This window comes from Zonotrichia leucophrys, chromosome Z (assembly GCF_028769735.1).
Source record: "Zonotrichia leucophrys gambelii isolate GWCS_2022_RI chromosome Z, RI_Zleu_2.0, whole genome shotgun sequence".
NCBI lineage: Eukaryota > Metazoa > Chordata > Aves > Passeriformes > Passerellidae > Zonotrichia > Zonotrichia leucophrys.
In genome coordinates, this window is record NC_088200.1 from 342,367 (window position 1) to 364,304 (window position 21,938).

Genomic DNA, 21,938 nt, shown 5'->3' on the forward strand with positions numbered 1-21,938 from the left:
GAATTATATTTAGTAAACAAACAGAAGTGGCACCTCTGGGTTTGGCAAGCCTGCGTTTCTCACAGCTCAGCTCTTCCTCTCCGTTCTTTGAAATCATTTTAAAATAAATATTGCTCCTGCTTCAGGGATTGCTACCTGGACCCCTAACAGGCATTGCTAGGAAATAATTCACGTGGCCATAGCTGGAGGTTTAAATGGTTCAAATGAATAGTGCAGTGAATTTCCTGGCTCTCCGCTTGCCCTGCAAGGAGTGCAGATGGCCATCTGGAAAGCCTCTGCTCTCTGCAGATAAGGACTTTGTTGACAGCTGCAGGTAGAGGATGATGAATTCCATTCCTTGGGTCTCTGTTAAGGACAAAATCAGTTCTTGTCAACCTGAAATCACCCTTCTTGATTCTGTGACCATCAGCTTGCAGGCCTGTTCTGGAGCCCTCTGGCCATTGGGGAGGGCGCAGGGGGGCACACTCAGACCTGGGCAGAGCAGGAGCTGGTTTTCAAGGCAGCCAGTACCGAGGACCTGAATAAATTCTACCTTTTTTCTTCTCCCTCTCTGGGTGGGAGACAGATAATTCATGGCAAGTAGTGTAAATTAGCTTGCAGAATTAAGAAACCCGTCTGTAACTTTTAGTCAAGTTTTCAGAGAGTCAAGAATTGGCAGTGCTGTCTTTTTACCTCATCCCTCCGCATTCCCAGAGCTCCCTGGGATTCTGAATTTTGTGTCAGGCATTTTTCTTTTTCTCCTTGAAAACTGTATCTGTCGGTACTTCTCTGTGAAGAAACCAGAATAAAACTTGGAGTAGCAGAGATGGAAATAGTATCACTTTTTTAAATAGCAGTAATAAACTCCTTGCTCCTGCATGGAAAATCTGTGTGTGAGTTTGGGTACACAGCAATCTCTAAAGTGGAGAATTTATAATGGAAATGCTGACACGGGTTTAACGCTGCAGGTGCCAGCCAGAGCTGCCTTGCTGCAGATCTGGCCACAGAAAATTACAGATAAGAAAGCAGAGAGTGTTGATTGCTTTTTGTGCTCTTCAGCTGGTTTTCTATTTGAGAAAAGCTGTCAAGTAATGATGAGTTTCAGAATGTGCATGTTTTGTACACATATACAGAACAGAAGTTCTGCACACGAACTGAAGTTTTTAGTTCAGCAGCTATTCCAAAGCCAAATCTGTCCTGTTTAGTGAGTTTCCAGGTTAAGTCTCATTGTAAAATACATTACTGTATGTAATGTCTTCATCTGAAGTCCGGGGTCAATACCAGGATGACATTGGGAGCTTCCAAAAGTCAGCAGTTATGTACAGAAAAATAAAATAAACTGGCATTATGACCAGCCAGGATTTTGTCTCTGAAAGGAATGAAAAAATTAAAAGGGTATATGGGAGAAGCTTCCAGAGCTGAAGGCAAAGGAATGAGTTGTTCAAATAAAATGAAAATTGCACTTTGTGCTGTGGTGTGAGTCCAGAGCTGTCAGTGCTTTGGTGGGAAGCTGCAGCTTCCCTTTTAACCTGGGATTTATTTTAGAAAATAAATCTGATGCTGACTCTGTGTCGATGAACACATGGTAAGAGACAGAAGCAATCACAGATTCTTCTTGGTTCTGCCCTTTTTGCTCACCAGTGAGTCATGTGCTGTCATACCTACAGCATTAAAAAAGAACAGGTAAAATGAGAAATATTAGGAATTACCCTGCATGTAATTTAAAACATAATTAATTATTAGCTTGGATGTTATCCGGGGCCTAAGTATACTTTTGTGAGTCAGCTCCGTGCATAAAAATTGCATAACGAAATAAATTCTATTTCCATTTTTGAGCAGTTGCCTTGTCTCTGAGGTGAGGCTGGATTCCAGCAATTTCTGAAGGGGTTTAGTAACACATGAAGTATGAAAAAGAGGTATTCAGTAATCAGTTAATTTGCGGTGACATTATTTGAGGTCTATTACATGTTTTTAATTTACTGTATAAAAATACCTGATCTTAACTGAGCAAGTGAAATACAATTTTCTATTGTTGTTTGCAGATGTGGGGAATGGCACGCTGGCTGAGTAGGGAAAACCTTCCAGGAAACATTGCACTGTGGGAACTGGTCTTAACAGATTTGTTTTGGTCTGATGTCACCATTTTTTAATATCTTTTTGGCCTTGCAGCAGCGCCCCAGTGCAAATGTCTTACAGGACAGCAAACCTTACCTGCTTTATATTCAGTGAGGGAACTGAAATCAATCTACTCTTGCTCTTGCCATCACCCCAGTAAGCCTCACAGTGTTTTTTCCTTAGGGAATTAACATTGCATTGTGCTGGGGTTTGGGTATTTTGTTGTCCCTTCATGAAGGTTCAGTTAAAAAGAGGAGGGAGAGAAGAGTTTCTGTAAAGTGGATGCACCTTTATCCCAGTGTAGGACCTGAGTGGATGCACCTTTATCCCAGTGTAGGACCTGAGTGGATGCACCTTTATCCCAGTGTAGGACCTGAGTGGATGCACCTTTATCCCTCTGTAGGACCCGATCCCTGTGAAATGTCTCGGTGCCGTTGCCTGGCCCTGCTCAGGAAGGCCTGGGAGGGGATGGCAGCCGGAGCTGTGGCTTCCTCGTGCCCCCAGGTGCCGAGCTGGCTGTGCTGGGCACTGTTTGTGTCCCAGCATTGGCTTCCAGAGGGCCTGGTTGGGCAGGTGACATCACTTGGGCTCCTTGTGCCAGGTGCAGCCAAAACAGATGCGGGAAGGGGAGGGAGGGGGTGAGGGAAGAATGCGGAGCCGCCGGCTGGCAGGGCCAGCTCCATTCTCCACGGAGCTGATGGGGGAGTTGGCACCGTGTGTTCCCTTCCCAGCACAGGCAGGCTCCTGCAGAGGCTTCCTGGGAGCTTGGAGCTGGCCAGAACTCTTCCTTGCCTTTTGTTCTGCTCCTAAATTTAATGGGGTTTGGCCTTCTGACCAGACATTTGCAGCCAGTAGTGCTGGAGTTCTGGCTTCTCTGGTTTTTGCTCTAATCAAATCGTTGTGCAGAATTCCAGAATACAAACAAAATAAAATAAAAAATAAAGCATGGAACAAACTTTTCAAGCTTTTTTCTGTGTTCTTGAAATTTCACCCAGAGAGTTCATATTACCAGCTACCCACTGGGTTTTCAACTGACTGCAATTTAAATTATCCACCATAAATATCTGGCAGTAAATATTAGTGACTGATCCCCATAAACAAGTCAATATCATCTTGGCTCTCCTTTCTGTTATAAACAAACGTCTTGCTTGAAAATCAAGCAGGTGTGAAGGTTCTTGGTCTCAGCAAGGAAAAAGTACTTGGACATGTGTAGGTGTAAATGATTATTAATTTGCAGGAGTTAGGAGTAGTTAATGTCCAACTAATAAGCATGTCAGGGGCCTAAGCATGAAGTACCTTACTGTTCCCTCTGGTCAGTACACAGCCATGTTTCCCCTCAGGATTCTGATTATTACCTAGTAGAACAGTCTTGTGTCACAGAAAAGTGGCCTTAGAACTCTTACGGTGGATCTTGCTTTTTTCCATAACATTAGGAAAATCATTAAAGCAAAAATATGATGTCACATATTGCCAGGCCTAATGCCTTCTTGAGTGTAAGTGCTGCTGGGATCAGCCAGTTGAAAGAACGTACTTAGTACCTTTGGAAAATTCAGGCTGAATAAATGTCAGCGTGCTTTCCCTGATTCCATTCCAGCAATCTCATTTCCCTGCCTGCAGAGCCTTGCACGACTTTGATTTCCCTGCCACGGCTTCTCTGTTGTTTAACCTCAGCCCACATAGCTAAAGCACTGCATCATGATCCAGAAAAGGCTGGTGATGCTCCTGATGTAACAGGGCTGCACCAAGGTGCTGGCTGGGGCTGCTGCTCTGCTCATCCCTGGCACTCTATAGGGCACTCCCACACCTGGGGAGAGCAGAGCTCTCACAGCTCTGCTGCACTCCTGGCATGTCAGTTTTGAACCAAGGCCTGATCCTGCATGATTACTGAGGTGAACTTAAACTGCACTTTCTGGACTGTTGCTGGGAAAGATATGCACCCTCAGCTTCCTCAGAGTGAGAATGCCTAAATTGTAGAGCTGTGGAGGCTTGCATGAGAAAATTCTTTTCACAGACAAAAATACTGAATACCAATATTAATATAGTAGCCTCCCCCATTTTCTTACAGATGTATGTGTACAGTCAAATGTTACATAAAGACTGAGTTTTACAAGGGCCCTAGTTCTGGCAAAGGTGACCATATGCATGCAGAATTAGATGAGGAAGTGATTCTGCTTACAGAGCTGGCTGGGACTGAGGGGTTTCCAGTTCCACTGTAAGCTACAAGCATATTTTGTTGGATCGGGTTCTTTGAGGCTGTTTCTAACCTACCTGAACATTTCCTGTATCCACGAGTTGTATTTTTCTTGAGCTAAAAGCTGCAAGAAGAGATGTAGCAATAGGTGTGTATTTTCTTCAGAGTACTTGTTACTGGGGTGACTGTACTGAAGCAGGAGGTGGCGAGTACTTGGGATTTGCCATGCTGATTTCCTAAAAATGGGGCATGCTACCAGGTTTTTCTAGTATTTGCTAGGAAGTAGATTAACAGTCAAAATTCTGTAATGAAAAATCTACTCCCTATTTTTTACTTGAAATTGGAAAAACCACAGTCTCCTTAGTGCTTTTTGTGTTTTTCTGTAGCATCCAGCACAGCAGGATGTGTCCATTCTGTGGGGATCACAAAATGTCATCCTATCTTTGTAGTAGAAACAGAATTCTTATGAGGTTATCATATAAAATATGAATTTTAATATTAAACTTAATGCTCTGCTATGAGAAATATGTAAACTTGGCTGTGCAGCAGCAGCATGCACTTCCTGGAATTCCATGCATAGCATGGTTATAAATAGGCAGCAGGTTATTTGGGAATCACTGGGGCTGATATCTGGTGTCACAAACAGTATCTGAAGAGAAGCTGCCTTCCCTGGGGTTTGGAAGAACACAAGTGCTTGATGGTGACAGTTCCTGCCCCAGTGAGTCCCAAGTGTCCCTCGAGGCAGGGCCCCAAGTGCTGGAATTCACCCTGCTGCCTGGGGTGCTCCCACCGTGGGCAGGTGTAGCACTGGCAGTCCATCACGGAAGGCTTGGGCCTTTCCTTCAGCAGGAAACCACCTGGGGCTCCTCAGTGCTTGGGGGGCTCTGGGTTGGTTTGATGGCTCCCCCAAGCAGAATGTGTCAGCACCACCACACGTGCTGTGGGCTCACAAACCTGTTTGGAGTGCCACGAGAAATACCGTGCTGAGATAAATGAATTACAACAACAAATAATGGGCAACGATAAGGGGGTAGAAACCAGGGTTTCCTAAAATAATGGTACTCGGCCATCTTTATTTTTGTCTCATTGTGACTAGCTGGATAGTTATTATTTTTGCTTTTCTGATGTAAGTTTGTTTTTGTGTGACAGACCCGAGACGACTTCCTGGGCCAGGTGGATGTGCCGCTCAGTCACCTCCCGGTAAGCACCAGATCTCTGCAAACCCCTGGGGCTGTGTACTTGCTCTTAAAGCCAGTGCTCCCAGCAGAGCCTAAAATAAACTGTTGTGGACAACCTGGCCTCCCCTGTGCAGGGACAGGGAGATGCATCAGCCGTGCATGGACAGGGATGCACTTTCTGTGCAAAAAAAGCTTCAGCAGAGCAGGTTTGCTTCAGCAAATGCATGAAAAGCCAAAAGGCTGCCAGAACTATGTCATCTGTTTGTTATTTTAGCTGCAATTGAATTCTTTGCCAACAGTAAGAGTTCAATAGCAATCAATTGAAAGTAATTTGACACAGGGTTTGAATCATTTTATTGTCAATAGACATTTGAGGTGTTTGGTTTGAAGGTAGTAATGTTTGTTTCTGTTTCTTAATTAATGGAGGAATTCAGAGTAAAGCTGGTTCTGTAATTCTGTAAAGTTGTCTGGTTTCCCCCCAGCAGCCAGGATTCTGCATGGGCTGTAAAATTAGATGCTAAATTAAGTGCAACTTCTATTTATAGATTTATAAATAAGAATAAATATATATGTGTATGTATATACGGTGATTGCATTAGCCTTGGTACAAACACTTCTGATATTATGTACTGTTTTGGATGACTAACATTGGCTGAATGTAGTTCATATTTTTTAAATGTTGTGCATGTTAATCTTAACATGTCAGTTGAGCATAACTGGCTTTTTGTGTCCAATTCTGACCTCTTGCTATTGATGGATGTTATTGTAGGAGAAAAATTGTAACAACTTGCACTGTGATGCTTGTTTAGAATGTGTCTGTTATGGTTGATCTAGAGTGTGTTGGGTTATAAACTGTAACAGTGGAAAGCTACAAGGGAAGGATCAGGAACACCTTGTGGTGACAAATGCGTGGCTCCCTTCTCATGGGAGCTGTGCTGTGCACAAGCTGGCCTGGGCTTGTGTGGGTATCTCCATTTATGTATCCTTGTGCACAGACACGATCTGAATAGCCCTCGTGGGACAGTGGGAAGAGTCCTTTGCTCCTCAGACATTTTCCGTGGCACAGCTGCTGTGTCTCAGAGCAGTCCTTCCTTCAGTAGCTGTGGCACTGAAGGCCCTTGCAGGCACTCCCTGCCTGCTCTGCCCCGTTCCAGGGAGAGAGTTACCTGTTGGGGAGGTGTGGGGGCACACTGTACATCTGCACTCACCCTTCCTTACCTTGGTAGGAGCCATTGGGATGTATTTATTAACAAATTAATAATCAGCGTTCTCATCCTGCTGGTTTGTTTGTCAAAGTCCTCCTTTCTCCAATACCAGCTAATTACTCTGGGCAGAATGTGGGTAAATGATACACTCCTCCCTGGGAGCACGTCCCTTCCAGCTGAGCACTGAGCAGCAGTGAGGATCCTGCATGCCTTGGTGTGCTGGTGAGCTTGTTCAGATCTGCCATCTCTGGGCAGCGTGTCTCTGGCAGAGAAAGCGGACACTGGGTCAGGCCCTGAAAGGAGAGGCTGTGTGGGGTTTGGCTGCCAAGTGTAACACAGCTCATGCTTTAAGTTTAGAGTAAGGCTCCCCAGACAATCAGCAGGGGAAGTGTGTGTATGGATTCATCATCCTTTTCCCTTGGCATCTGAAATTCCTAGTTCTGTGCCCACAGCAGCTGTGTGCTTGCACATGGGAAGGATGTGTCTTACTTGGTAAGAAAGCTGAAATTCTCAAGGAATAGAAAGTTTTCAAGATTCCAGGCTTTAGGAATGATGTAATCTGTCAGCCTGATGTGTGAATGTTCTTTATATGGCTGGACTTGTGGGCAAGCCCATTAATTTGCTATTTTCTCCACTGCTTACAGACTGAAGACCCAACCATGGAGAGGCCGTACACATTTAAGGATTTCCTCCTCAGACCAAGAAGGTGAGAGGAAGGACCTTTAAAACATTTGAGGACTTTAAAGCCTTTCTTACTTCATGATTTTTTTATTTGCAATTATTTAAGTGTTCTTAAATGCAATGTACTTCCTTGTCTTGTAGCCACAAATCTCGTGTGAAGGGTTTCTTGAGACTGAAGATGGCGTATATGCCCAAAAATGGTGGCCAAGAGGAAGAAAATAGTGATCAGAGGGATGACTCTGAGGTAAGGCTGAATCCTCAAGGAAGGATTCAAGAAAACTTGTAGAGTCAGCTGCACTTGAAGGATAAAGCCCTGGAAACAGAGTTGCCACCTTTGGAGATCCCTCTTCAACAGACCGCTGGGGATTTAGCTCTTTTCTCATTGAAATGAGGTGCACACTGTAACCACAGAGTCTTTTCCTTCCTTCCTAAGCACGGCTGGGACGTGGTGGATTCCAGCGATGCCGCGTCTCGGCAGGAGGAGCTGCCGCCTCCTCCGCTGCCCCCTGGCTGGGAGGAGAAGGTGGACAACCTGGGGAGAACCTACTACGTGAACCACAACAACAGGAGCACCCAGTGGCACCGGCCCAGCCTCATGTAAGCAGCTGGGGCTGGGGGGATGGAGAGCCAGGCTGGGGCTCGAGGCACAAAGGAAAGCGTGCTTTGTTTCTGCCTGAGAGAGACCTTGCTGGCCCCCAGCAGATCACAGAGACACAGAGTATTCTGGGAAATGCCAGGAGCTCTGGGATGCCAGGGAAGGCAGTGCATTAACAAACCACCCTAGAATATTAGGAGACAGATAAGGAATTTTTCAGTGAGTAATTTGACAGGAGGAAATTCCTTTGTTTATAGAGACTGTTGAAGAGGTAAGGAAAAAAGTCAACTCAACTAAATTTAAATGAAGTTGAACACATTGGCTTTGAGGAGATCCTGGTTATTACTCTGTGAATAGGCTTCATTCCCAGGATGTGCAGTCAGAGACTTCTGTGGCAATATCTTTTCAAGATTAGCTTTAGAAAGCTGTGGCAAGCTTACATTTTACAGAGTGAATAACTGACAGTGTTAGGAGTTATAGTGAGATCATGTATTTAACCTGCACTGCCAAGGCCGCTGCTAAACCATGTCCAAGGAAGTGCTGGATCCCCCTTGCACTGGGCACATTCATGGTTGGGCTCCACAGAGTGCTGGGTCATCTTGTCCAGGCCATGGTTTCCCTGCCAGCAGAGGTTGAACCAGATGACCCCTGAGGTCCTTCCCAACCTGATGTTCTGTGATATTTGTGAAGTGCTTCCAGTTTGATTTTCTTTCAACTGAGGGATTAAACAGTCTCCTAATTATGAAGCTTGATACATGCATGAATGATGATTTTTATAATCGAAAGCATTACCAAGGTTTTGAAGGCAGTGGACAAAATGGGGGGCTTAGTTTAACTTGGATTATTTCCTTGTTCTCTCTTTGCTCCTTCCCATGCTGGGTTCCCCCCCTGCAGCGACGTGGGCTCCGAGTCAGATAACAACATCAGACAGATAAACCAAGAGGCAGCTCACAGGCGCTTCCGCTCTCGGCGCCACATCAGCGAGGATTTGGAGCCAGAGCCTGCGGAGAGTGGAGACATTCCTGAGGTAAGCCCAAGCCTTGGGCTTGAGGAGCTGACTAAACTTTGAGCTGCTGTGCTTCTCACATGGGAGCTGCACAGAAAGTCGTGGTTTTACACGGCGTTTGTGGACATTGCTTGGGAAGATGCCAGCAGCACAAAGACAGTGCAGCCAGAGGCACACTGCCAGGCTCCTGTGCAGCTGCAGCTGCCTGCTGGCCTATGGGCAGCACTGAGTCCCATGTCAGTGCTGGGAGAAACATTTATCATTCCAAATTGCTGGTCTTACATACACTGATAGAAACACTTTCATATTCTGCTCTAAACAACAGTGGAATAAATGATAAAAAAGGGAAGTGGACTGGCTGTAGCTGCCCTGTGCTTTAGCTTTCTGTAGTGCCTTGATTTAGGGTGAAGAGAAGGTGTTGTTTGTGTGTTGGGCACAGCGAGATGATCACACAGAAGGCAAAGGGAAAGAAGACTTGGTCTGTATAAAATCTGAACTTAGTTTCTTCTCTTTTGTTAGCCTTGGGAAACCATTTCAGAGGAGGCAAGTGCCAGTGGGGATTCCTTGAGCTTGTCACTGCCACCTCCTCCTGCATCTCCGGTGTCCCGGACCAGTCCTCAGGAGCTGTCTGAGGAGCTGAGCAGAAGACTCCAGGTCACTCCTGATTCCAATGGGGAACAACTCGGCTCTTTGATTGTACGTAACTTGTCATCTGAAATGTGGGCTTGGGTTGAGAACTGCAGTTTTGATAGCACCCACTGGTTTTACTGCAGATGTGTCAGTGCTGTGTTTTCCTAAACACTGCTCAGCCCTGGAGTGCCCAGCTGGACTGGTGGGGAGGAATTACACTGTAGTGTCAGACATGATGTGTGTCTGCTTTTTAGGGGGGTTTGTTTCTAGTTCACAGTCTTGGGAAAAGACACAACCAATTCAAAAGTTAGCAGCAAAGAGGAAGATTGAAACAGATTTTTTTGTTTTTAAGAAATACCATACATTTTTAAATCAATTAATTTTTCAGACTTTGAGCTCTCAGAGGTTAGTACCTGTAATTACTGAATTTTCTGAATAAACATCATGTTTTAAGACACCCTAACGTGGAGACATCTTTCTGTTTTTTTCCTTGCAGCAAAGAGAACCTTCCTCACGACTGAGGTCCTGCAGTGTGACAGACGCAGTCGCTGAGCAGTCCCAGTTATCCCTGGTAAGCCAGAGCTCCTTCCTTTTTGGGTGGATTCTCTCATTCTGAATAACACCTTGCCTTGGGCCAGCTCCAGCCAGGCACCAAGGTGGGCATCTGATTGTCCCAAACCAAATTCATGTGAGCTTAAAAAGGAGGAGATTCCTGAGACAGAAAAATGCTTGGGGACTGAGCAAGTCACCCTCTCCTCAGTTGTTTACCATGGAAATTTAGGCTACTGCACTCCTGTGTGCACTCAGTGGAGAAACTCCTCCAAAGGAGGAGAGGACAGGAGAGCCAGCTCTACCTGGAACTGGAGCAGCCACAGGACTGATAGCAGACATAAATTGATTTTGTATGCAATCTATAAATCTCTCTAAAGTCTTAAAGGATTGGTGTTTTGCCTGGTTGTAGTGAAAAGGAGGCAACTTCTGCAGGTTTATTTAAGGAGATTTTTCAAACACTGAAAGATACAAAGATGTTTTGTAAACAAAGCTTCTCTCTCCTATCAGAACCATGCACACTGTGCTCCAGCTGACAGAACGTGGTGCCTCTCCTGCAGCCCACATGCAGGGCTTGCAGAGGTGGCAGATTTGTTCTCTCTGCCACCTCTCAGCAGTAGGTACAGAGACCACTTAAAATAGGAGTGTGCAATGTGTGCTTTTGAATAAAACTGGTCAGATTGCAAAAGAATCTTTCAAAAGATCATACTTCTCTTGCAAGAGTTTTTTATTCATTTTTAAAAGTTATAAATATGTCCCATGTGAATGTGCAAATAGAAAACCTGTGCATACAAAGAAGTTTGGTGTGTCTGTCGCTTGTTCTCTCTGCTGCTCTTGGGCGAACATTTCCAGAAACCACAGAGGTTTTCTCTTGGCTGTAGCAGCACTTTAGTGTAGCTGAGGCCCTGGGACTGTCCCTGGCTCTGGGCACAGTCCCAGTGCAGCTCTGTGCCTGCTGCAGGAGGAACAGGGGCTGCTGGGCTGCTTTCTTGCTGTGTTGGGCATGCTGGGGCCAGGGGCCGGGCGTGGGCTGGGGACAAAGAGAGGGGCCTTGCTCCTGCTTCTTGAGGGACACCACTGAGCATTGCCCTAAACATCACCTTACCTGAGCTTAACCACATTTCATCCTTCCTGAGCTAATGATCGTTCCTCTTCTGGCAACTGAGTACGCGTTCTTCCTAAATGCAGCGCTCCTCTGGGATTCTGCCTTGGTAACCAGTGACTGATGATTTTCAGATTTGCTGTTACCATCTAACTGCTCTCTCTTGGCAAATGTGTCTGATGCCTTGCTCCTAAAGATGTGACAGTAACCTGTGACCTTCTTCAGTAAATCTGTGTAACTTTAATTATCATTTAACAGCAGAATGGTCCCTCTAGGAGAGCTCGTTCTTCAACTGTCACAGGGGGAGAGGAGCCAACGGTAATAAAACTCTTTATCAAGCACTATCTCTGGATAAAATGGGGGAACATTTAGGCCTTGTACAATGAGGAACTTGAAAAAAAAAAGCAGCCATGTGTTGAATGAAATACAGCTATTGAATGAAAACTTAAATATTTTTGTCCCAAATTTTCTCAACATTTCTCAAAACACTGCAATTGTACTCAAATACTGGCATGGTTTAGGGACTTGGATGTGACATTGAATTATGACAAAGCTGTGCACTAAGTAAATGCCTTGGGCTCCTGAAAGCTACAATAGCTAATTCTTTTAGGTACCGGAAGCTGCAGTGATTAGAGACATCAAATCATTGTACATGTAGCTGTGTTTGCATCTTGTGTCTTCTTGTCTTCCCATGACTCTCCTCCAGACTAATTCATTTTAATTCTTAAAGTTGGTCTTAATTTGAGAGCCTTGGGGGTACAGTGATATAGCACAGAGCTCTTAATGGTCTTACTGAATGCCAGTTTCATTTTCCAGCAGTTTCGCAGCAGTCCAAGACTGTAGTTTGATCATTCCATAAAATTCTTGGTATGCTTTGCTGAAAGTGTAATACAAGGAAAGTGGGTTTAATCTATATTGAAGTTTATTCTAATTATATATGTTGAACCTTTAACCTAATTAACTGCATTATCTTGCTGAAGCAAGGAATGTAGTGGGGAGGAAGAGGATGTGTCCTGGATTTCAGCAGGAGCCTTTTGCCTTGTTTCATGGCAAAAGCCCAGAGCTTGTAGTGCCTCAGCCTCTGAATTAGGCAGGTCTTTCATCCCCCTTGGTTCCAGTTCCTAGCTCGTGTCTATGAACTCGTGCTTGGGTGTTTTGGGGACAGGACGGACACGGGAGAACGTCAGCCACACACAGGGACAGTTCCTGTGGGCAGCAGGACGGGACTCTTCCCTTGCCTGGATGCTTCTCTTAGAACAGGGAGCTTGTGGAGCTTTTGCTAGAAGTTTCTGTCCTGCTGAAGTTGAGGCTTCAGTTTGGGCTTATCTGGTGTCTTTGGGACACAGAAGCCCTGAGTGCAGCATTTGTGACAGAGCAAAATGATTAACATTCTAACCCCTCAGTAGTTTCTGGCAACTGAATCAAGATACCCTGGGGTAATGAAGAGAGCAGGACTTGGGTGATCTAGACTCTATGGTTTTTTAACTCTTACTTAGCCATCCTGATAAAAGGAAGAAACCTCAGCCTTTTAAGGAAAACTCACTAAAACATAGAGTTCCTTTTTGTCATTATGTGTAACAAAATAGAATGTTTGAGGGCATATAAACTTGTCTGTTTGCTGAATCTGTGTCAAACTGACCCAAAAGATCTCTTGGGAGAAAAAAAATTATTTGATTCAAAGGCACATGATAAAGAGCCTGAATTAAATTAAATCAGAAACTGGATTTTTCCATATGGTTGTTGTGATTAAGAAGAGTTTAAGTTAACAAGTTGCTTTTCTTTTTACAAGCAAGAGTTTAAAATGTAAAGTTTTTTTATCTATAATAAAATAAGAATGCAATGATTTCTTGCCTGAGCAGCCTTCTGTGGCTTACGTGCACACCACGCCGGGCTTGCCTTCAGGCTGGGAGGAGCGCAAGGACGCCAAGGGCCGGACCTACTACGTCAACCACAACAACCGGACCACAACGTGGACACGGCCCATCATGCAGGTACCCTGCTCTTCCTGGGAGCCAGCACTTGGCTGGCCTGAGGGGCATTCAGCTGGGGCAGCTTCCAGAAAGCTGAAATTGAAAGGAAATATCCTAATCATTGTCATGACAATACAGATGAGTCATAAAAAGCTGCAATGATTTGGGATGTTTTTGGTTAAGGCACAGGGTTAAGGTGATTGCTGCAAGAGAAGGAATTTGCAGAGATGCAGAAGGGCTCTTAAAAGGAGGCAAATGTGTCCTTTGGATTAAATGTGAAAGTTGGCTCGAGCCATTAATAGAGCTGTAAGCTCTTGGCCCTTCCAGTGGAATTACATGAAATACCCTTTTTGGCCTTTAAGGAAACCTGGTTCAGGACAGTAGTGATGATAACAATGCCATCAGTTTGATCGTGTCCTGCCCGTGGGCAGTGTTTGTGACGTTTGTGACCTGGCCTTGCTCCGCACAGCTCGCCGAGGACGGCATGGTGGGGCCGGGCACGAGCAGCAGCAACCACCTGAGCGAGCCGCAGATCCGGCGGCCCCGCAGCCTGAGCTCGCCCACCGTCACCCTGTCAGCGCCGCTCGAGGTGAGCCCCGGCCGCTCCCGCGCCCACGCTCCTCCCTGCATCGCTCCCGGGCGTCTTCCCAAAGGCTGGCCACTGATGGTCACTGCCACGTGCCTAAGGAACAGCTGAAGTGGCTCCCTACGCAGTCAAACCTGTGCGTGTTTGACTTGTGGCAGTGTGGTTCAAACTCTTGTCTCAGCTACTCACGGCTGTGCTCAAGAGAGCCAGTTCTTCAGATTTCCTCTTAATGCTTAAGAGTTTGAAGAGCTGTGGCTCACACAGCCTTGCACTTACAGGCTTTCTTGTAAATGAGGTGTATTGCCCCTGAAGCACAAAACACTGCTTTTGTCTTTTCCTTGGCAAAATGAAATGTGGACACATCCAGGGCAGGTGCAGAGGAAGGCAGAGTCAGGTGTAAATACTGGGGACATTGTTATTGCAGAGAAAGGCACGGAATGCCATGTCCTTTACAGCAAAGGACTGGGCATGTTAGAAGGCACAGATAGAGGTAATTAAGTTGTAGTAAATCGGTCCCAGTATTTAATTGTGGTTTTAATTCCATGAGGAATGAAAAGCTATTTGCTGCGAAGCCAGGTGAGGTTGGTTTTGCAGCCCCGAGTGCCGTGTGTGCAATGGTTCTGTTTGCTCTCCGCAGGGCATGAAGGACTCTCCGGTGCGCAGGGCGGTGAAGGACACCCTGTCCAACCCCCAGTCCCCACAGCCGTCCCCCTACAACTCCCCCAAGCCCCAGCACAAGGGGGCCCAGAGCTTCCTGCCCCCGGGCTGGGAGATGCGCATCGCCCCCAACGGCCGCCCCTTCTTCATCGACCACAACACCAAGACCACCACCTGGGTAAGGGCGCTCCGGCCCAGGCCCTGGGCCACGGTCCCACCTCTGTCTTCCTGCTGCATGCCCCTGTTCCAGCAGGGCACCTCTCTTTGTGTTTTAAAGAGGCAAAAAATGTGCCTGTGGTTGTAAAAGCAGTTGTAGAAGAGTGCAGGCATCCTAAGAACAGGCCTGTGGGTTTAGAAGCATATCCCTGAATATAGCACACATTTAATGGAGTCATCACCTTTGTTTATTCAGCACTGGAAAAGTCATTGCACTGTAGAAATGCTAATAAGGCATGTTTTGGTTTATTCTCTGAAAAGAAAAGAATCACTGTAACATAGAAGGATTTCCAGAGTCTGTGCTTGACTTTGTAGATCTGCCTTGATCTGTTGGATTTACAGTTGCATACCTGTGTTCCAGGAGGATCCACGGCTGAAGTTTCCGGTGCATTTGAGATCCAAAGCGTCTCTGAACCCCAACGATTTGGGCCCTCTTCCTGTAAGTGATGCTGTGCCTGTGTTCTAACCTACACCTCCTGTGCCAGGGCTCTGCTCCACTCTGGGCACGGGTTGCTGCAGCTCTTCTTGGAGCCTCTGGTGCCCTGGGGCTCACTCAGGCCCCCATATTCCCTGCACAGGATGCAATCACCTGTGTAAGAGCTAGGCCTGAGTCTGCCTGCATTTGTGGCCTTGCTCTTATCCATCTGGTCACTGGGGGTTTCCTACTTCATAGACATCTTTGAGACAAGTCCAGTAGGTGTGAGCAATGCATGCTTCAGGCTGTGTGACACTGACACTATTTCACTTATTCTCTCTTTTCTTTGTTTTTATTTCCCATTTCCAGCCTGGCTGGGAGGAAAGAATACACCTGGATGGAAGAACATTTTATATAGACCATAGTAAGTAAGCACTCAGGTACTAGAGCAAATAGACAAAGGGAGGTACTAAGTATTGAAGTGAAAGCTTTGTGATTTTACTCTTCATTTAGGAAGCCAGGTGTTGATATGTGGAGACATTGATACCAGAGACTTAGTGCCCTCCTACGGTACTGTACATTCACTGGAAGCTTGCTTTAATTGGCTCATCAAGCTTTGTCCCTCTCTGACTTGTGAAGCATTAACATTTCCTCTCTGTGGTTTATTTTGTTCTTGTTGATATTTTGGATTTGTTGTTGTTGTTGTTGATGATCCCATGGCTTATTTGCACTTAATAAATTAAAATATAAACTAGGAATAGAAAATAAGATGAGAAAAGATCCTGTAGCCACAGCTCCACATATAGGCAGTGGAGCAATTAGCACTGAGAAGTACTTTCCTCTGCTTTCAGGTCTGTGGCAGTGCTGATTCTGATCTTATTTCCTATTTAGAGCATGTGAAACTGCACCAGCCCATTAATACTCTCCAGTTCTGTTAGTGGAGTTTTAGTGTAAGTGATGTTTCATTGTAGATTTGTCTTCCTAGAGCATCTCAGAACTGCTGTGTGAGTTTTGTTGGTGTTTGGAAACCAAGCAGCCCACAAAGGCTGGGCTGGGTCTTCTTATGATAAGACATTTCTTCACAGCCATAGCTAACTCTCATAACCATCAAAGGAGTGTGCACAGAGTTCAAACCTAAACTGACCCATGCTTGACAGAATTAGGTTTGTCCCTCAGTATCGCTGACTCCCACGCTTATCCTTAGAGGTGACAATAGTAAGTCATGATTAAAAGACTGCTTTTAAAGTAATACCAGTTTTGAAATGGTATAAATACTTTTAACTAAACATTAGAAATAACACACTTGATAAGTGTCTGATGAACCTCTCTTCCAAACCTTGGTACAGAGTTATTATCCTTTATCCCTTCTGTAATTGTTTTTCCCAACAGAGATCTGGAAATATAACTATGGCCAATGATTCTAAACTGCTGCCACTAAGGAGTCACAGGATAAATCTGTCCCATTTAAAACACCTGTGTAACTGCTGAGCCTCCCAATGTCTTAAAACTCTCTAATTTTTCAGTCTCCTAAAGCTATTTGAGCATATGTTAGTCTCTAAAATGGAATGTTGAAGTCATACATTAATTAGAATTCCTCAGATAATTTGTTAGGAAGCAAAATTTATGTGCATCTGAATTCTCCCTCTAGTCTCTTTTGATCTGAGTGGATTTAGCTTCTTATATAGCATTTTTCACACAAGTTCAGGGAAGCTTTTGGTAATGCTGCCTGTTTGTAGCAGATGTCCCTTTGGTCCCAGCCTGGTGCCTGAGCACTGCTGTGGTGGCTGGGCTGGGGGCCTGGAGGGAGGGCCAGGGGCTGTGCCACTGCCAGGACACAAAACCAGCAGGACAAGGGTGGCAGAGTCAGCTGCTGGTCAGTCCTGCTTCCCTGCTGCGTTTGTACCTCTGCTGCATAGTTCTCCAGCGCTGCTTGTCCTGTTTTTGAGATGTTTTCCTCATCCCTGGAAGAACGTGCCAAAGTGCCCTGCAGGCAGCACAGCCCCTGTGCTGTGCCCAGGAGCACTGAGCACTGATGCAGCACCCCGGGCTGGGTGTGACAGTGAACGCCTCTCCCTGGCTCTCTGGTGGCCTCCCTCGGACACACTGGTGTTCCCTGTTCCCTGCACATTGCTGCCATTCCTGGCAGCCTCCCAGGAATGTGCTGTCTGCCTGTTGGAAGGGATCACAAGGGAAAACAACCATTTTCTGAACCCGTGGTTCGTGGGCAGGGAGGATGGATACAGAGTGGGCTCCCCTCAGAGTCTGTCCACATCCACCTGCACATGGTGATATTCACAATATGCATCAGTGATTTACACAAGGAATTAGGAGGGAGTGCTCCTTAGTTCAGCAGGAAGCAGCAGGGCAGGAGAGGGGAGAGGGGCTCACTGGAATGGGATGGGGAGTCAGGGTGAGTCTGCAAATGGCCACTGCAGTGTGCAGGAAGAGGCTGTGGAAGGAGAATTGCAAAGGGTTACTCAGAATGGGAGTAATTGGCAGAATTCGGGTTGAAAAGGGCATGAAAAATACCATCACCTGGTCATGAGCTATCTCACCCTGTGATGTATTGACAGGAGTGCCTAAATCCAACCTGGAGTAACCCTTCTGATGCCATCAGTGCTGGGAATGTCTGGCTGTGGGAGTTCTCGAAGGCCTGAGAGTCTGTTTTATGACAGAGAATTGTATTGGTGGGAAGACTCAAATTTGTGAAATTTTTGAAAATGTTCTTCAAAAAGAATGAGTTTGTTATTCATGTCCACTTGGGACAGGACAGAGAATCCTGAGCTACAGTTCCAGGTGAAGTGGTTCATGCCAGACCCTTGTAGCCCTGGAAAACCATTTTTAGTATGGAGTCCCTGTAAGACTGAAGAGAAGGTTAGACTGAGATTCGTTGGTGTCAGCGCACACCCTGAAGTGCAGAGAGCAAAGAGCTGACACACTGTCAGTCATTTCCACTTGAGTTACCTCTGATTCCACAGAAAACTGGCACTGTGGCTGCTGGCTGCTGGTGTCAAGAAGGTGACCAGAGGACTTTGTAGAAGGGAATTCCAGTGTAGGGGTTGAAAAGAGAAAGGGTGGGGCTGGGTGTCCAGCTTGGCAGCAGCTCTGCTCCATGCATCTCTGGGGTTTCTGGAGCTCAGGCTGGCAGCCCTGCAGCATTCCCATAAGTGAGAAATAGCTTCAGTGTGTGAAGGGAAATGAAATAGTATTTTACTATTAAATTAACTAATAGATCAAATGCCTTGAAATGTGCTTGCAATCATGTAGAATTTTCTCCAGTTAACATTTGCTGAATGACACCTTTCAGATCCCAGTCCCTCTTAAACCAACTTGGGATGCAAACTTACAGGGCTTTTCCAGTTCCAGAGACGTGGAAAATGCAATCTTGATTCCTCATACCCAGTTCCTAGCCCAGAGCAGTGTCTGTAACAAACAGAAGGATGGCAGGCCAAGGTGGCCAACACCTCGCCCTTGCAGGTGGCACCTGGGATGGGTTTGGAGCATTGTCTTATTGTTGCAACACCATTGTTTTGTTGTGATTCTGTCGTGTTCAGAATCTTGGGAGGAGCAGCTGTCTGGAGGCAGGGAAGGGGAGTCCCACCGTGGTCCTGTAGAACCTTTCCTGTCACCCTCCTGGTGCTCTTCAAAGCTGTAGATGGAAAGAACTGGGCTGTGTTGTGCCCCTGCCAGCATCTCCATTGGTCATAACTGGGTGATTTTCTTGCACCAAACCAGACAGTTCTGCCTCCCTTTACCCTCTCATTAAATCAGAGCCTAGGAAAAATGTTATTCCCTCCAAATCTACAAGTATGATACTTCAGCTGTCTATGCAAAATTTCCCAAGTAACCTAGGGTGTCATTGCCAGAAGTTGTGGGTTCCTTTACCTGTTGGGCTGTGCATCTCCAATCCTAGCCCATGTTCAAATGAACATGTTCACTCACTCCTGCAGATGTTGCCATCAAAGCAGTGCAGGTTCCCTGGGTTTTGGGGTAGTTCTGTGTTTTTGAGTGAATGTTTTCAACTAAACAGTGTGTTGGAGCTGGGGAGGGTGGGGAGACACAAGCCTTTGCTAACCCTGACAGACCTGAGCAGTGCTAGGGAGGAGAAAACCAACAGAAATTCACAGTGTGGTACCAGAGAAGCCATGGGATCATTTCTTTTGTTATTTGCAGATAATAAAATTACCCAGTGGGAAGACCCCAGACTGCAGAACCCAGCCATCACAGGCCCAGTAAGTACTGCTTCCATGAAATATCCTGACTGGGTACAGCTGCAACAGCAGCAGGCCCTGCCTGCTCCCCAGATCAGCAGCTCTGACAGTCCACATCCGAGGTTGGAAAAAGCTGGGAATGGCACACCAAGCTCTGGGCAGTCCCCCAGATTGTCCAGGGTTTGGGGATGGTCATGCTCATTCTGCACAAGTCCTTGGGACTTTTAAGAGTTTCAGGACACAGCAGATGAGCCTGCCGCAGGGTTAAATTCCAATTGCTTAGTAATAATATCAATAATAGTCACTTTTTGACCATAGTTGCTTTTGGAGGGATTTACTCATTTATCAGGCATTTAAAACTGGAGATCCTCACACACAGCACTGTGCAAGTTGCTGACAGGCCTCTCCCCAGAAATGCTGAGCATAAATGAGAGAGACTATTTGAGAAAGTTTGTTTGAAGGAAATGAAATTATCATGGTCCCCTTGAGCAACTGACAGTGGTTTGTTTGTTGGTTTTAAGAGAAAGCAGGAGCTAATCAGTTTCACAGAGGCACTAAGGATTCATCTGAATGCTTTCAATATATTTCTGGTGCCATGACGAACAGAATTACTTAAATTGCATTTCACATAGTGTTTAAATAAAGGAAACACGTAGGAATATTGTTAAATGGCTGTAGTAAAGTCATATTAACATCAGTAAAATGATCAGAGTAAAATGATGTCATTTTGTGGGATTTTTAAATCTCTCCTGGCTGCTGTGCCTCATGGGTGGGTTCAGGGGAGCCCATAGCACAGTGTGTGGGCTGTTCATCCCTTTTGAGTGCTGCGGGGTATCAGAGTGCTGAGCAGCAGGAATGACACGTCCTCCCACTGCTCCCAACAGGCGGTGCCGTACTCCAGGGAGTTCAAGCAGAAATACGACTATTTCCGCAAGAAGCTAAAGAAACCTGTGAGTAGAACCAGCTCGGGGCTGCAGGACACACCTGCCAGCTTACTCCATTGTGCTGCTCATCAGGGGCTCAAGCAGGAGCCAAAAACATGAAGCAAAGTTTGAATTTGATGGGTTTCTCAACAAAAAGCTTTTCTAAGTCTTTAAGACTCACATTTTTCTAGATAAATGCAAATGCCCTTAAAATAGAGCACAGTCAATGTTTCTTCTTTTTTGTTTTGTTTGTTTGATAGTTTTCTTGTCATTTTCATCAAATATGTACCATAGAAATCTGCAGCACTGTTCTGGAACTGGCCCAGTTTCCCCCATGCTCTCAGCCTGTGGACTGGGAGAGCACTGGGAAATAAAACCATGGGGTACTGGAGCACCAGGTTTCTGAGCTGGCACTGGGCTGTTGTCAACCAGAAATTTGCCCAAAGACTTATTTCTTGAGACTAACAAGGGTAATCTAATCTTCTTTCAACAGGCTGACATACCCAACAGATTTGAGATGAAATTACACAGAAATAACATTTTTGAGGAGTCCTACAGAAGAATCATGTCTGTGAAGAGACCTGATGTACTAAAAGCCAGGCTCTGGATTGAATTTGAGTCAGAAAAAGGACTTGACTATGGAGGTGTGGCCAGAGAATGGTTTTTTCTCTTGTCCAAGGAGATGTTTAACCCTTACTATGGTCTCTTTGAATACTCAGCAACGTAAGTGTCCGTTAAATATTTGTACTTTCAAGGGATACACTTTACATTTTGCATAAGAGGCAAAGTTGCTGTGGGCAGAAGTAGCTCCTCCTTCCCGGGGTGCCCTGTTCCTGCTGCCCTTCAGAGAGCCTCTGGAGCTCTCCTTGAGAACCCAGAAAATATTTCCATTGCTCAGACAATATCCAGAGCAGCAAAAGTGCAGTTTTTGAGGCCAGTAATGGTGCAGGGACCAATGTCAGAGAAGAGCCCAGAGCTCCAGCACTGCTGTAGAGCAAGCTCAGAGTGCAGCTGCTCGTTGGCACAGCAGCAGCCTCCCAGCAGTGTAAAGTGTAAAATCTTGGAGCAATGCGTTAGTGCAGGGGGAGAGGGCATCTCTTGCTCCCAGTGGGTTTGGGTGGCTGCTGGGGCAGCCCTTCAGCCCTCAGTGGCTCCGTGAGGGGACGGACTGGAAAGGACTCGGACACAGCCCCATGGCGCTGTGGAAGGGACATGCCACCAAGCACAAGTCATTTATTAACATAGCTGAGTATGTGCTTATTTAAAGACTTGGTTCTTTAGCTATTTTTTTTCTTTCCCCAAAAAAGGGACAACTATACACTTCAGATTAATCCTAATTCAGGTCTCTGTAACGAAGACCATCTGTCGTACTTCACGTTCATTGGCCGGGTGGCCGGCCTGGCCGTGTACCACGGGAAGCTGCTGGACGGTGAGTCCTGCTCTGCTGCTGCTGCACTGGGCTTTGGGGAAGGAAATGCACCTGCTTGGGAGCCCTGGGGACAGCCTGGGACTGGCACTGTTGAGACTTAAATGGTGATTCACAAAATTACAGTGCCTTACTCAACAAGTGGGTTTCGTACAAAGTTTTGCTCCATTCTCCACTCGAGTTAAAACTCCAGAACCAGCATGAGCACTGTCCCTCAAGGAAAAGCATGGAATTTGTATCAGTCATTTCCATGAAAACCTGCAGCCAAACCAGGGGGGTCAAATGCAGCATATTTTGATATGT

At 45.9% G+C, this 21,938-nt stretch overlaps 1 protein-coding gene across 6 annotated transcripts in view; it reads left to right on the plus strand.

The window, feature by feature from the left end:
- The window catches only part of LOC135460052 (E3 ubiquitin-protein ligase NEDD4-like), a 62,710-nt gene that overhangs the window by 33,747 nt on the left and 7,025 nt on the right, over positions 1 to 21,938 (plus strand). For 2 of the 6 annotated variants that reach the window (XM_064736673.1, XM_064736678.1), the window contains 18 exons: positions 5,435 to 5,485; positions 7,313 to 7,374; positions 7,491 to 7,593; positions 7,783 to 7,946; positions 8,839 to 8,971; positions 9,470 to 9,646; positions 10,077 to 10,151; positions 11,490 to 11,549; positions 13,091 to 13,222; positions 13,671 to 13,790; positions 14,425 to 14,622; positions 15,022 to 15,099; positions 15,445 to 15,499; positions 15,589 to 15,645; positions 19,249 to 19,307; positions 20,171 to 20,236; positions 20,703 to 20,932; positions 21,517 to 21,638. In XM_064736673.1, the coding sequence (XP_064592743.1) occupies positions 5,435 to 5,485; positions 7,313 to 7,374; positions 7,491 to 7,593; positions 7,783 to 7,946; positions 8,839 to 8,971; positions 9,470 to 9,646; positions 10,077 to 10,151; positions 11,490 to 11,549; positions 13,091 to 13,222; positions 13,671 to 13,790; positions 14,425 to 14,622; positions 15,022 to 15,099; positions 15,445 to 15,499; positions 15,589 to 15,645; positions 19,249 to 19,307; positions 20,171 to 20,236; positions 20,703 to 20,932; positions 21,517 to 21,638 (1,942 nt within the window). The remainder of the gene's footprint in view (positions 1 to 5,434; positions 5,486 to 7,312; positions 7,375 to 7,490; positions 7,594 to 7,782; positions 7,947 to 8,838; positions 8,972 to 9,469; positions 9,647 to 10,076; positions 10,152 to 11,489; positions 11,550 to 13,090; positions 13,223 to 13,670; positions 13,791 to 14,424; positions 14,623 to 15,021; positions 15,100 to 15,444; positions 15,500 to 15,588; positions 15,646 to 19,248; positions 19,308 to 20,170; positions 20,237 to 20,702; positions 20,933 to 21,516; positions 21,639 to 21,938) is intronic. The other 4 variants (XM_064736674.1, XM_064736676.1, XM_064736675.1 and 1 more) reach the window with 4 other exon arrangements.